Below are 13,463 nucleotides of genomic sequence, written 5' to 3' on the forward strand. Positions count from 1 at the left end.
TCACAACCTTCCTTCACCTGATGTCACACTCTGCCTTACCTTACAACTAGAATGTGTGATCTTTCAGCTTCTTTCCTACTCAGAATGCCTCCTTTCCCCACCATAACTCCTTTTTGGTGGCCATCCTCACCCAAGAAACACAATACATAGAAATATGAGCTCACCCACACTGGATACATGATAGGACAGGAGGAAATGGATTGAAGCTTAAGAAGGGGAGATTTAGACTGGTTATCAGGAAGAATTCATCACAGTGAGGGTGACAAGACACTGGAACAGGCTGCCCAGGGAGGTTGTGGATGCTTCTTCCCTGGAGGTATTGGATGGGGCCTTAAGCAGCTTGGTCTAGTGGAAGGTGTCCCTATCAGTGGGGTTGGGACTAGTTGATCCTGAAGGTCCCTTCCAACCCAAACCACTCTATGAATCTATGAACAGCAGATACAAATGCATTACAGGTATGCAAGGTAAAATTAGATGAGATTTGGAGAAGTTAAGTTTCATTAAGATGCTGAGCACTGTACATCAGAGGATCACACAGTCTCTGTTTTGCTTTGTGTATGCTCCTCAGGCAGGCTGAGCAGATGGGTGACAATGGCAGTACCACTCAGGACATGGCACAGTACAAGGCAATGTCCAGTGGTTCTGGCACTGAGGAATTCAGCCCTGGGTACCTCCCAGACAGATGCAGCAAAGGTGTAATGAGCTGTACACTCACCTCTCCCCAAAAACCAGTGGCAGTGTCCTCTGGAGTTAAGGTGGTGCCAGCCTGATGCCATGGGAGGTGGCAGCCAGCAAAAAGCACTGGAATCAGACATGAGGGCTTGTGGTAGCACCTGGCCAGATGCTGCTCTGTGCATAAAGCCCGTATCTCTTTAAAGTGTCATGCACAAGGGACATAATCACAGGCCCAACACATCACACACCACCAGGCAGTGAAGGAGTAAGTTGTACCAGTATGTTAGCATCATATTCTTCAACCCCAGGCACTGCCAACTACAGTTTAACCCCTGCAGGTTTAAGTAAACCTCGGGCTTATTCTTCTCCACAGCTCACAGAATCCCTAGAGAATTTATCACACAGAGAAGAAGGCTGCATTGCCAAAATACCCCTCTTCAGCTCCCAAAGTCATAGAGTCATAGAACGGTTTAGGTTGGAAGGGACCCTGAAGATCATCTAGTTCCAATCCCCCCACCATGTACAGAGACACCTCCTACTAGACCCATCCAGCCTAGCCTTGAAGACCTCCAGGGAGGGAGCATCTACAACCTCCCTGGGCAACCTGTTCCAGTGTCTCACCACCTCCACTGGAAAGAATTTCTTCCTAATCTCCAGTCTAAATCTGCCCTCCTCAAGCTTCAATCTATTCTCTCTTATCCTATCACTACAAGCCCTTGTGAAAAGCCCTTCCCCATCTTTCTTGCAGACCCCCCCTTTCAGGCACTGGAATCTTCATCCCTGGTCTTTGCTGTGCTACAGCCATAGTGCAAAGAAGACAAACCTGCATCTCAACCTGATTCAGATCTGTGGAATATCAGCCACCCCATCTGAGATACAAAACAAACATAGTGAACCAGCCCTGGTTCTGAATGTACTGAGCACTGTGCTACACATTTTCAGGTGACTGTTCCCTTTGTACAAAATCCTTTGAACAGTTCCAGCTCCACTTCATGATCCAACCTGAAATAGGTAACTGGTTACTTCTGGCCTTTACAGGTACATCAGATGGAAAAAACACAATTACTGTACCAAACTAAACCCAGCAACAAGATTCCTCTGTAACAAAGCAAAAAGGTACAGAGCACCACAGATTTCCACCAGCTCTTTGAGTGTCAAGGATCTCTGAGGATTCTGTTTATCATCACAGCAATATTTACAATGGCTATTAGTATATTTTAAAATGCCTCATTGCTCTGTACAACTACCTGAAAGGAGGCTGGAGTGAGGTGAGGGCTGGTGCCTTCTGTGTACTATCAGGCAACAGAGCAAAAGGAAATGGCCAGAAATTATGCCAGGGGAGGTTTAGGTTGGATAGTAGAAAAAATTTCTTTGCTACAAGATTGGTCAGGCATTGGAACAGGCTGCCCAGGGAGGTGATGGATTCACTGTCTCTGGATGTACTCAAGGGGAGGTTCAGGCTAGATGTTAGGAAAAAGTTCTATACAGAAAGAGTGATTGCCCATTGGAATGGGCTGCCTGGGGAGGTGGTGGAGTCGCCATCACTGGAGGAGACTTGATGGGGTGCTTGGTGCCGTGGGTTAGTTGTTTGGGTGGTGTTTGATTGGTTGATGGGTTGGACGCGGTGATCTTGAAGGTCTCTTTCAACCTGGTTTATTCTATGTATTCTATGTATTCTATGTATTCTATGTGTAGGCATGGCACTCTGGGACATGGAGAAGAGAAGGCTCCAGGGAGACTTTACAGCGCTCTTCCTGTACCTGAAGGGGGCCTACAAGAAAGCTGGGGAGGGACTTTTTACAAGGGCCTGTAGTGATGGGAAGAGAGAGAATGGATTGAATCTGGAAGAGGGAAGATTTAGACCGGGTATTAGGAAGAAATTAACTACATCGAGGGTGGTGAGGCACTGAACAGGTTGCCCAGGGAGGCTGTAGATGCCCCCTCCCTGGAGGCGTTGAAGGCCAGGATGGATGAGGCCTTGATCAGCCCAGTCTGGTAGAAGGTGTCCCTGCCATGGGCAGGGGGGTTGGGACTAGATGATCTTGAAGGTCCCTTCCAGCCCAAACCATTCTATAATTCTACAGTTCTATGGCCATAGAGGTGTTAGGCTGATGGTTGCACTCAATGATCTTAGAGGTATTTTCCAACCAAAACAACTCTGTGATTCTATGGTTTTGTTTATTACCCTTTCCCAGTGAGAACGTTCTGTGGCAGAAAACTGGAGTGGCAAAGAGCTACACCTCTTTGTATTGACTCCTCTCTGGCTTCATCTGCTAAACCCATAGAAGGAAGTGGCTTTAGTGTTTCAGATGGTTTTGGCTTCTCCACTGCTGAGTACAGTTGGATTAGTTTCTGAAATAGACCTGGCTCCCAAATTATTTGAAGCATTTGTACTGGGGGAATGCTGGGAAATGTCATTAGCGTGCCATAATACTTTTCATCTAATGCTCTCCAAAGCCTATGCCAAAAAAAAAAAGTGGAAAACACTATTTTGATTCTAGCAGCACAGCTCAAGTGTCTGTGGTAGCAGATAGAGCACACTGCCCAAAAATTCAACTGAAGTACTGACAGGAACCTTCTGAGTAGAGAGTTTGTTTCCTTTGTCTGGAGAACAGACAGAAAAAAAGGTAAAAGCAGACAAAATAAAACACGTTTTCATGCTGGGGTCTCAGCTTAACTTGGAGGCTCTTTGACTACCAACTCACTTGCTGCTTGCTGCAGATGAGCAAGTAACATGAAGAAACCACATTTCATATTCAAGGTTGGACCAGATGATTCTTGGGGTCCCTTCCAACCTGGCAATCAGCAATTCATCCCCACCAGCCATGTCAGCAATTTTTAAGTCTCCCCAGACACTGCCATCTTACTGAGTGCTGTTTCTTGCAGCTTTAATTCAAAGCAATCCTCACCTTTTCTGGGGCATTCTTTGCTTCAGAGTCTTTTGTCTTCTGCTCCCAATTCCCCTATGTATTAAACAAGTGTTGAGTTGGAAGCTCTTATTTTTCCAGTCTGCTAATTAATTCCCATCCACGAGCCACCTCCTCCTCTCTGAAAGAGATGCTGTCTGTAACTCACAAGCCTGTTTCTCTGGTGACTAACTTAAAAAAATTATTACCATCCTTCTTCTAGCTGTGCCTTACGCTCTGACAAGAGCTTGTGCTGGTGCTTGGAGGGACTACCCTCGCAAGGGGACCACCACAGCTGCCTCCCACAGCTTCTGGCACTGGGCTGGTCCAGGAATTGATGGTGTTGTGCAAGTAACATCCTACAAAGCTATTTAAAGTCCTTAAAATTAATCAGAACAGTGAAGTGAGGAGCAGCTGATTGATTTATTTCTTTTTAAAGCTGGAAGATCTTGAACAGCCATGTCTTCCTGCACAGGCAGTAAGCCGCCTCTCAGCCCAGCCACCCTGCAGAGTCTGTAGGCATCCCAGAGAATGAAAAAAATAAACAAGTCAACACATGTTGTGAACCTCCCTTAAAACCAAGAACAACACCCCAGCAAGATTCTCTGCTTCTATGATCTCTGCCAAGAGGCTGTGGGTGTAAATGCTGTGTGGATGGAGATCAGGTTGGCAACATTTAGAAGATGATGTATTAAAAAACCAAAACCCAAACTGGAAGAAATCGCTTCCAGGTGGCAAGTCAGACCAGCAATGCAATGAAACACAGAATACATGGTCATCAGTGCTAATTAAAATGGGGATCCTCAGTAGTGAGGACTGACTTTGGGCTGGAGTCTTGCTCTTTTCGCTATAGCTCTTAAGAGCAGGGGCTGCTCAGCCTCTAACGGTTTCTGCTCTCCCCTCTCAGAGGATATGGCCTCTGCTTCAGCTCAGTTTTCAGAGCGCTTCTTCAAACTCACAATAAAAACATTTGCTTCATCCTGGCCTTTATTAGCAACAGTGTGACCAGCAGAAGTAGGGCAGGGATTGTCCTCTACAGTGTTAGGACATGGGTGAATACTGGGTTCATTTTGGGCTCCTCACTCCAAGAAGGACATTGAGGTGCTGGAGCAGGTCCAGAGAACAAAGATGGTGAAGGGTACAGAGAATAGGATGAGGCCTTGGGCAACCAAGCCTGGTTGAGAGCTGTCCCTGCCCATGGCAGGGAGGTTAGAGTAGATGACCTTTGAAGTCCCTTCCAACCTAAGCTCTTCTATGATTCATTGCTGCCTACAACTCCCTATAAGGAGGTCGTAGGGAGGTGGGGATTGGTCTGCTCTCCCAAGTACCAAGCAGTATGACAAAAGTAAACAGCCTCAAGTTGTGCCAGTGGGATGGACATAAGAAATAATTTCTTCCTTGAAAAGGTTGTCAAGCCCTGGAACAGGTTATACAGGGGAGCACCATCCCTGGAGGACTTTCAAAGCCATGTAGATGTGGTGCTGAGGGACAAGGTTTAGTGGTGACCTGGCAGTACTGTTAACAGTTGAACCTGATGATCTTAAAGGTCTTTTCCAATCAAAACAATTCTATGATTCTAAGTAACCTCTCATTACTTGGTCGCTGCAGACCTTCCAAATCCCTCCTCAGCACAGCAGATTCTGTCTCTCTTTGCCATGTCAGTCTCCATGTGTGGCTGTGGTTTGCCTGAACAGAACAGTTGTTTAGGGTCCTGGCACTTCAGGATGGGGGCTGAAGGAGTCTTCTGTGAATGTACTTGCCCAGAACTCACGGGCTATGAAGTAGTTAAGAATGTAATATGATGTGTGGAGACAGAGAGGTAGATTCCAATGCTGGAGAGCTACAGGGAGTAAGCAGAGACTCCTTAGGAAGCAAAGTGGAGGAAAATCTGGAAAGTGACTTGACACAGGAGAGGCTGGCAGAACTGAATGGTTTTTTAGTCTGGGGACAAGCCTGAAGAGAGCTCTAACCACTACTCTTCACAGAGGAGCCAGAGCCAGACTCTCAACAGGAGTGCCCAGCAAAGGACTGAGAGCCAGTTCATCTTCAGGCAGCTGTTCAACTTTGAACAAACACAAGACCCTGAGGTGGGACTGAGTGATAACTGAGGAGATAAAAATCTCCTCTCCTCATTTCCACTCAAGATGTGGTTTCTGATTTCAACTCCCTATGCACGACTAGGATCAGGCTTCAGCTCACCAAACCTCTTGGGCAGCAAGTGGGCTTCTCCTGCATCTCCTGATTTTAGGAGGAGTAGCAGAAAAAGCATGGGGAAATGATGGTGCCATCCTCTTCCTTCAGCACAGACTTAGTGGTAAAAAGCATAGGACTCTGTTTTCCCCAGTGGTCATTAGCATCACTGTCTGGTCCCTTTCTTCTTCTGACTCAGCCTACCAGCTCCCTGCTATCCCAGAGCTTCTCCTCCCAAGTAACTAGTGATTGAACAAGAAAGAACAGCCTGAGATACACCAAGGGAGGTTTAGAATCATAGAATTCTTTTGGTTGGAAAAGACTTCTAAGATCATCGAGTCCCACCATTGACCTAACGTCACCATGGTCATTAAACCATATCCTAGAATGTCCTTCTTAGGCTGGACATCAGGGTTCCCAAACACTGGAACAGGCTGCTGAGGGAGATGTTTGAGTCCCCATCCCTGGAGGTGTTTAAAAGCTGTGCAGGTGTGGTGCTTGGGGATATGACTTACTGGTGGACTTGATGATCTTGAAGGTCTTTTCCAACTTAAATGATTCTATGATTCTATGATAATTTGCTGCCTGTCCTTAATCTTCTCTTTGTGCTAACCCACGGTAACTGCAGTGTATTTTTATGCAACAATGGTAAGGCAGAGAAGAACAAACCGGGCAACAGTGAGCAGAACAGAAACGAAGTAATGGTTCACCTGCAGTGCTTCCTGTCAGCTAACCACTGAAACTACAAACCCCCCCAAATTATTCCTTTGTCTGGAGCTTCACAGCCATGTGAAAATAAACATATGGGGGGAAAGAATGAAAACAGAAGTAAAAAATACAGAAAGAAAGTAAAACTTACCAGGCTCTAACTTGATTATTTTTACAGCAGCCAGCTCTCCCGTGTGAAGATTTCTAGCCTGAAATTAGAGAGGCAAGAGATAGTTAATGGAGAAAGACCGTGGAGTCCTAGTGGACAGCAAGTTATCTAATGTGCCCTCATGGCCAGGAGGGCAAATGGTATCTTGGGGTACATGAGGAGGAGGGTGTCCCCTGCTGAGACCAAACCTGAAATACTGTGTCCAGTTCGGAGCTCCCCAGCTAAAGAGAGACAGGGATCTGCTGGAGAGAGTTCAACACAGCTAACGAGGATGGTGAAGGGACTGGAGAGACCTGGGGCTGTTTAGTCTGAAGAGAAGGTTGAGAAGGGAATCTTATCAATGTCTATAAATATCTGAGGGGTGAGTGTCAAGATGAAGGTGCCAGTCTCTTTCTGGTGGTGCCCAGTAACAGGGCAAGGAACAACAGGTATGAACTGGAACAGAGGAAGTTCCACTTCAGCATGAGGAGAAACTTCTTTACCATGAGGGTGACAGCCCTGGAGCAGGCTGCCCAGAGGAGATGGTGGAATCTCTTTCTCTGGAGACATTCAAGACCCACACAGGTGTCACCATCACCAGAGCTAAAATTTATTATTTTTGACACACAGCCTGATGAGTGTAAAATGCCACTGCTTCATTCACTGGATAGCTGCTTAAGATGAGGATGCCAAGCAAACTTGCCCCTGTGGACTGAACTGAAGGAAGCCACCAGAGAACAAAACATTCTTCTCTTGCACATGGACGAGATGTCATCTTAATTTAACAACAGTTAAAAGAAGACCTTAAAAGATGAACCCTTCAGTTTTGTCAACACTTCCAAATCAGGAAAGGCTGGGAAGAGAAACAAAAAAAATCACCAATAATTGGCCTTTCAAAGTTCTGCAGTGTTCAGCCAAAGGATGGGTGTCAAAAGGCGTGCCAAAGACATAAATATGACTTAGATGAACTCAAAGAGAACCTCCAGTGTATAACAGAGCCCAACATCTGAGTCCAACAGATCAAATCACTGCAAGCAGAAACAGATAGTTATCTGCTAACCACAAAGGAAACCTTTACCACCTTTTTAAAGCACCTTCTACCAGAGGTGTTTTTAGACCACAACAAGACCACTGGTATCTTTCAACATCCAGAAGTATGTGTGCAAACCTGGACAAAGGATTAGGACCTCTCTGATACTGCTACACCTAACAATTATAAAACACAGATATTCCCATAAGAGATAAAGCACACATCTTGGTGAGGCCATAGAACCTCCAGCACCCACACTTCTATCCACAAGCAGCTAAGATGTGCAGGTAAGACGACTGCATGGCTTCCAGAAGACCAGCTTCATTTCTGAGGTACAAAAAAGATCATATGCCTTACAGATATTCCATTTCCTTTTTCAGCTACTGTCAGGCTAAAGCCTGAAGGAATGGATATAGTCTGCCAAAGGTCTTTGGTACACAGACTGTTTGGCAGGGACTTGAAGGTTCAGGCAGGAAGAGATCACTGCCATCATTGGTTCTTAGTGCTCACACACTATTGGCCACAGAGCTTCACCAGATTGTGTCCTGCTGCTATCCAACACCACCATTAAGTTTTGGCATTGAATCTATAGCCTAGACATGGCCTGGTTTGGGTTTCAACCACCAAACATTGTCTGCTGGAATGGAAAGCCCTCTACCAGTTGCATTAATAGATCTGAGCCTCTCAGTTTTCTGGTCCTACAGTTTAACCTTCAGAGAATCACAGAACAATAGGGGTTGGAAGAGATCTCTGAAGATCATCTATTCCAATCCACCTGCAAGAGCAGGTTCACCTGCAGAAGGCTGCACAGGAAGGCATCCAGGTGGGTTTTGAATGACTCCAGAGATGGAGACTTCACCACGTCTCTGGACAGCCTGTTCTACCACCTTCAGAGTAAAACATGAGGAAGAATACCCTCTAAACATGAGGGGAAATTTCCTCTCTTCAAGTCTGTGCCCCTTACCTCTTGTTCTACCATTTTACCACATTGAGTTGATTACATCAGGGATACAAAGGCAACTTAACTCCTATTGTGCCAGCACCAAAGACAAAAATGCTGAATATTCCCTGGTCTTCAACATCTTTGGATGCTCAGAGGTAGAGGAACCATACTAGATCTTAAGCATAGACAGGATGGAGCAAATCACCCAAACTGCTTCCCACGCTGCCTGCAAACACAACTGATGGCTTTTATTCCTTCAGCTTGGCTTGCACTAGCTTTACACGGGTGCACACATCTCTCTCTGCTGTCATTCCTGGGTTTTCAGCTTTTCTGCTCCACACCTGTCAGCTGAAAGCTTGATCAATAATGAATTACCATTATCTGGCACATCATTAAATATGTAAGAAGACGAGGGCTGAAAACTGGTTCTCCCATGATACACAGATATGAAAACTGTCAAATAAGGATTCCTTGAATCATTTTGAGACATGTTAGTTAAAGAAATTCTCAGCTCATCTCCTGCGAGGGACCACGGTCTGTGGTTTGTAGTGTCAAGTAAGCCAGGGACAGGAATGCATTACAGCAACACATCTGGCTTTGTGAATCCAACCTGAGGTGTTACTGCAAATGAAATTTGACAAAAGCAGCAGTTCCCCACAATTTCCCTGATGTGAAGAAGTAGTTAACAATCTATTAATTTGTCTTCTCGCCATACTTCTTTAGTAGAGAAAAGGAAATTGAAATAAGGCTAAGAAATGACAGAATCATAGAATCTCAGAATGGTTTGGGTGGGAAGGGACTTTAAAGAACATCCAGTTCCAACACCCCTGCCATTAACCTACCACTGACAAGTTCTTGACTTGTTACTCAGAATGAGAATTAAACCTATAGGATTCTGGCAGAAGGATTGCAAAGCTCCAACGGAGCTACACAAGAATGGAACCTGAACAAGAGTACATTTGAATGAGGGGAGCCACACAGTCATGTTTATTTTGCTCCACTTCAGACACAGAATATATTTACTGGGAAAGAGTAAGGCAGTAGTCTTTTGGTCACCTCTTCTTCAGCTGTCCTACAGCCTGCTATAGGATGAGTACAATCATAGAATCACTCCATCTGGGAAATACCTCATCATCAAGTCCAACCTTCAACATAAGACCACCATGGCCATTAAACCATGTCCCCAGGTGCCATGTCCACATGCTTCTTGGACAACTCCAGAGACAGTGACTCCACCACCTCCTTGGGCAGCCTGTTCCAATGCCTGACCACTTTTGCAGTGAAGAAATTTTTCCTAATATCCAACCTAAACCTCCCCTGGCACAATTTCAGGCCATTTCCTCTTGTCCTATCACCTAGGGAGAAGACACTGACCCCCACCTCATTCACAGGATCTTAGGGGTTGGAAGGGACCTCAGGAGATCATTGAGTCCACTCCAACCTCCTTTCAGGGAGTTGGAGAGAGAGAGGTGAGGTCTCCTCTCAGCCTTCTCTTCTCCAGACTGAACAACCCCCGCACCCTCAGCCATTTCCACTGAGCACACCCCCAGAGTACTTTAGCAGCTAAAGAGAACATCACAGAGAGTCTGTGTTCAATATAAAACACAAACCCTCCTCGGTTTTGAGTATCACATTGCAGAGTTGCAATGAACTAGGAGATGACATGTCACTAGCTCAGTGTGACAGCACAACAATCATGAGGCTTTTCCCCCGCCGGTGCATGTCAGCTCCAGCCAACGCAACCCAGATTCCCTCAAGAGCAGATTAAAGGTTCCTCTAAACCTGTGGTCTTGTCTCAGTGGAATGTGTCAGAAAGTGGTTAAGAGCTGAGGAAGCAAATGGTGACATACAGAAAAAAACTTCTTTGCTGTGAGGGTTCCAGGCCCTTGAAGCAAACTGCTCAGAGAGGTTGTGGAGTCTCTGCTGGAGAGATTCCACACTTGCTTGGACATTGTGATCCTGGGCAAGGTGCTGTCTGAGCCCCTGTTTTAGCAGGGGCATTGGACTGGATGATCTACACAGGTTCCTTCCAACCCCCACCAGTCTGTGACTCTGATTTTCCTGACATGCTCTCCCAGTAGCTAAGTTATGACCTACACAGTGCCTGCTACAAATAGCTGCAGAGCCTGCATTAGTCTGTCAGTCCAGAAGCAATACACGTTCTTCCAACCTAGGCACATCAGTGGTGTGTCCCAACACCACACTCGTAAGTAGGAGATGCATTATTAGTTTGACTGGAGTTTGGGGGAGCTGGAAGAGTTTTATGGCATCACACACACACAAAAAAAAATAGGTTTTTGCACCAAGACTTAACTTTCTCCTCAGAACTGCATTAAAAAGCTGTGTGGCAGGAGAAGCCAGCATGACACTCACAGTAATCCCTGTGTACACTGCTTCCCACCACATACCAAAACAATGCAGATGAGAAATCACATTTTGGGTAGGACACATTCTGTGGCTAATGACCAGAAACAACACAGAAAACTGGTTTCAGAACCAGTTATGCATTCTGCAGCTTTATTTATTTTTAAGAGTGCAAGCCAAACAATTCCACCCCAGGGGGTCTGCAGTACTAAACCACGTGAGATGGTCAAAACTGGAGAACCATTTCACCTGAACACCTGAATTTAAGTTTATGTGCTCAGTCACCTTGTCCAGCAACCTTCTCCTTCAACACTAAGGAAGAAGAGGGGAAGATTCAGATGGCAACATCACTCTCAGAGCCTCCAAATGAGTATTTCCCATTTCCATGGTTGCTTCCTCTCCTCAAAGTCACTGTCTGATCTCCAGCCTTGGCTCAACAGCCCAGTTCACCAGAGAGCTGTTTGTCTGTGCCTTCTTCATTTAATCGAATCATAATTGCAGCTCCTGTGGCAACGCTCTCACGCATGCCCAACTTATTCATTCCTTGCCAAACTTCACTCATCAGTGACCACAACAGTTTGCTGTCTCAAGTGCTGCCTGCTTCTTCTCAGCTATTGCATATACCCTCCAAAGGCACCCTGACCTCCTGCCTGGTGACTGAAACCCAACTTTCTCATTTCTTTCTAGATTCTGACCTCTTACACTTTGTAACTCTTAACCTGCTCTGTACGGGTTTGAAATCCCCAGTGCGCTAAATTGTTCTCTCCACATCTCACAGTATCACCAAACAGACCCTTGAATTCACTTACCTACACCTCTGAATTCACATCTGCCACCACCCAGAGCTCTCAGCCAACTAAGGTGACCCAAAGAAATGTCTCACCTGGGCTCCTCTACATTCCTTTCTTACACAGGAATCATAAAATGGTTTGGGTTGGAAGCGGCCTTAAAGATCATCAAGAGCAGCTCGTGGCTTGGACAGATTCACTCTGAAATGGGTCAAGAACTGGCTGGAGGGCTGGGCCCAGAGAGTGGTGGTGAATGGTGCCACATCCAGCTGGCAGCCAGCCACTAGCAGTGTCCCCCAGGGATCAGTGCTGGGCCCCATCTTGTTCAATACCTTTACTGATGATCTGGATGAGAGGATTGAGTCCATCATCAGTAAGTTTGCAGATGACACCAAGTTAGGAGCAGGTGTCCATCTGTTGGGAGGGTAGGAGGGCCCTGCAGAGCAACTTTGACAGGCTGGATGGGTAGGCAGGGGCCAATGGGATGAGATTTAATAAGGCTAACTGCAGGGTTCTACACTTTGGCCACAACCACCCCAAGCAGCACTACAGGCTGGGGACAGAGTGGCTGGAGAGCAGCCAGGCAGAAAGGGACCTGGGAGTGCTGGTAGATAGTAAGCTGAACATGAGCCAGCAGTGTGCCCAGGTGGCCAAGAAGGCCAATGGCATCCTGGCCTGTATCAGGAACAGGGTGGCCAGCAGGAGCAGGGAGATTATTCTTCCCATGTACTCAGCACTGGTCAGGCCACACCTTGAGTACTGTGTCCAGTTCTGGACCCCACTTCCATGTTATATCACACTCAATCTGGTCACACAAAAAGATCACAGAATATCTTTGGTTGGAAAAGACCTTCAAGATCACCTAGTCCAACCTCCAACCCAGCACTACAAAACCAGTACTAAACCATTTCTCTAAGCACCAGGTCCACATGCAGGTTGAAGACCTCCAGGGATGGTGACTCCACCACTGCCTTGGTAGCCTGTTCCAGTGTTTGAATATGAGACACTTCTGCAAAGAAATTACTTATTTCTCAAGATGAGGCCCCTGATCCCTCAACTGCTGTTCCCAGCACACAAGAAGAAACCCTAAAGACCAACTTTGGAGTTCTGAGGTCTCCTGCTATGCTGCTGCCTCTACAGAGACCTGCCATGAAGGTCAGCAAGTCCTCAGGAGACCTCAGTAACTGTAACACAACAATAGGTTTTGGGGTGTGTTTCATCATCTGCCTTTCTTTTTTTTTTTCTTGGTGTATGTGTGAGCACACAAACAAACATCCATAAAAATCAGGACCCAAGAGGCAGTGTTAAGAAATCTGACAGGAACTGCCAGACTGGATTAGGTTTCTGATCTCACCAGTGCACATAGACAGCAAGTGATGGGTTAGAGAAGAAATCTAAATGAATGGAGAGGTTTGTTCTTCTGGAAGATCAGCTCTTTACCTGCTGAGCTTAACACTCAGACTGGATGGAGAGTTGGGGATTCAGAAAAAGGCAGAAAGCTTCTCAGAAACCCAGCTTAACAGCACCAAGAGTTAATCCTCATTGTGTGAACCTGGGATTGCTATTTTATCTTTCAGAAGAGGATACCGCAACCTTTTGCAGTCCCATATATTAGGAAATCACTCCTGTAAAGAGACTGAGCTCTCTGAAAGCCCTGAGGGGGAAAAAATAATCATTGAAAATCAGAGTAGTTTGGGTTGGAAGGGACCTT

General features: G+C 46.1%; 1 protein-coding gene across 1 annotated transcript in view; it reads right to left on the reverse strand.

Moving 5' to 3' along the window:
• The window catches only part of MAP4K5 (mitogen-activated protein kinase kinase kinase kinase 5), an 88,940-nt gene that overhangs the window by 52,528 nt on the left and 22,949 nt on the right, over positions 1 to 13,463 (reverse strand). The window contains exon 3 of the mRNA XM_054161639.1: positions 6,631 to 6,688. Coding sequence (XP_054017614.1) covers positions 6,631 to 6,688 — 58 coding nt within the window. The remainder of the gene's footprint in view (positions 1 to 6,630; positions 6,689 to 13,463) is intronic.

This window comes from Dryobates pubescens, chromosome 5 (assembly GCF_014839835.1).
Source record: "Dryobates pubescens isolate bDryPub1 chromosome 5, bDryPub1.pri, whole genome shotgun sequence".
In the NCBI taxonomy this organism is placed as follows: domain Eukaryota; kingdom Metazoa; phylum Chordata; class Aves; order Piciformes; family Picidae; genus Dryobates; species Dryobates pubescens.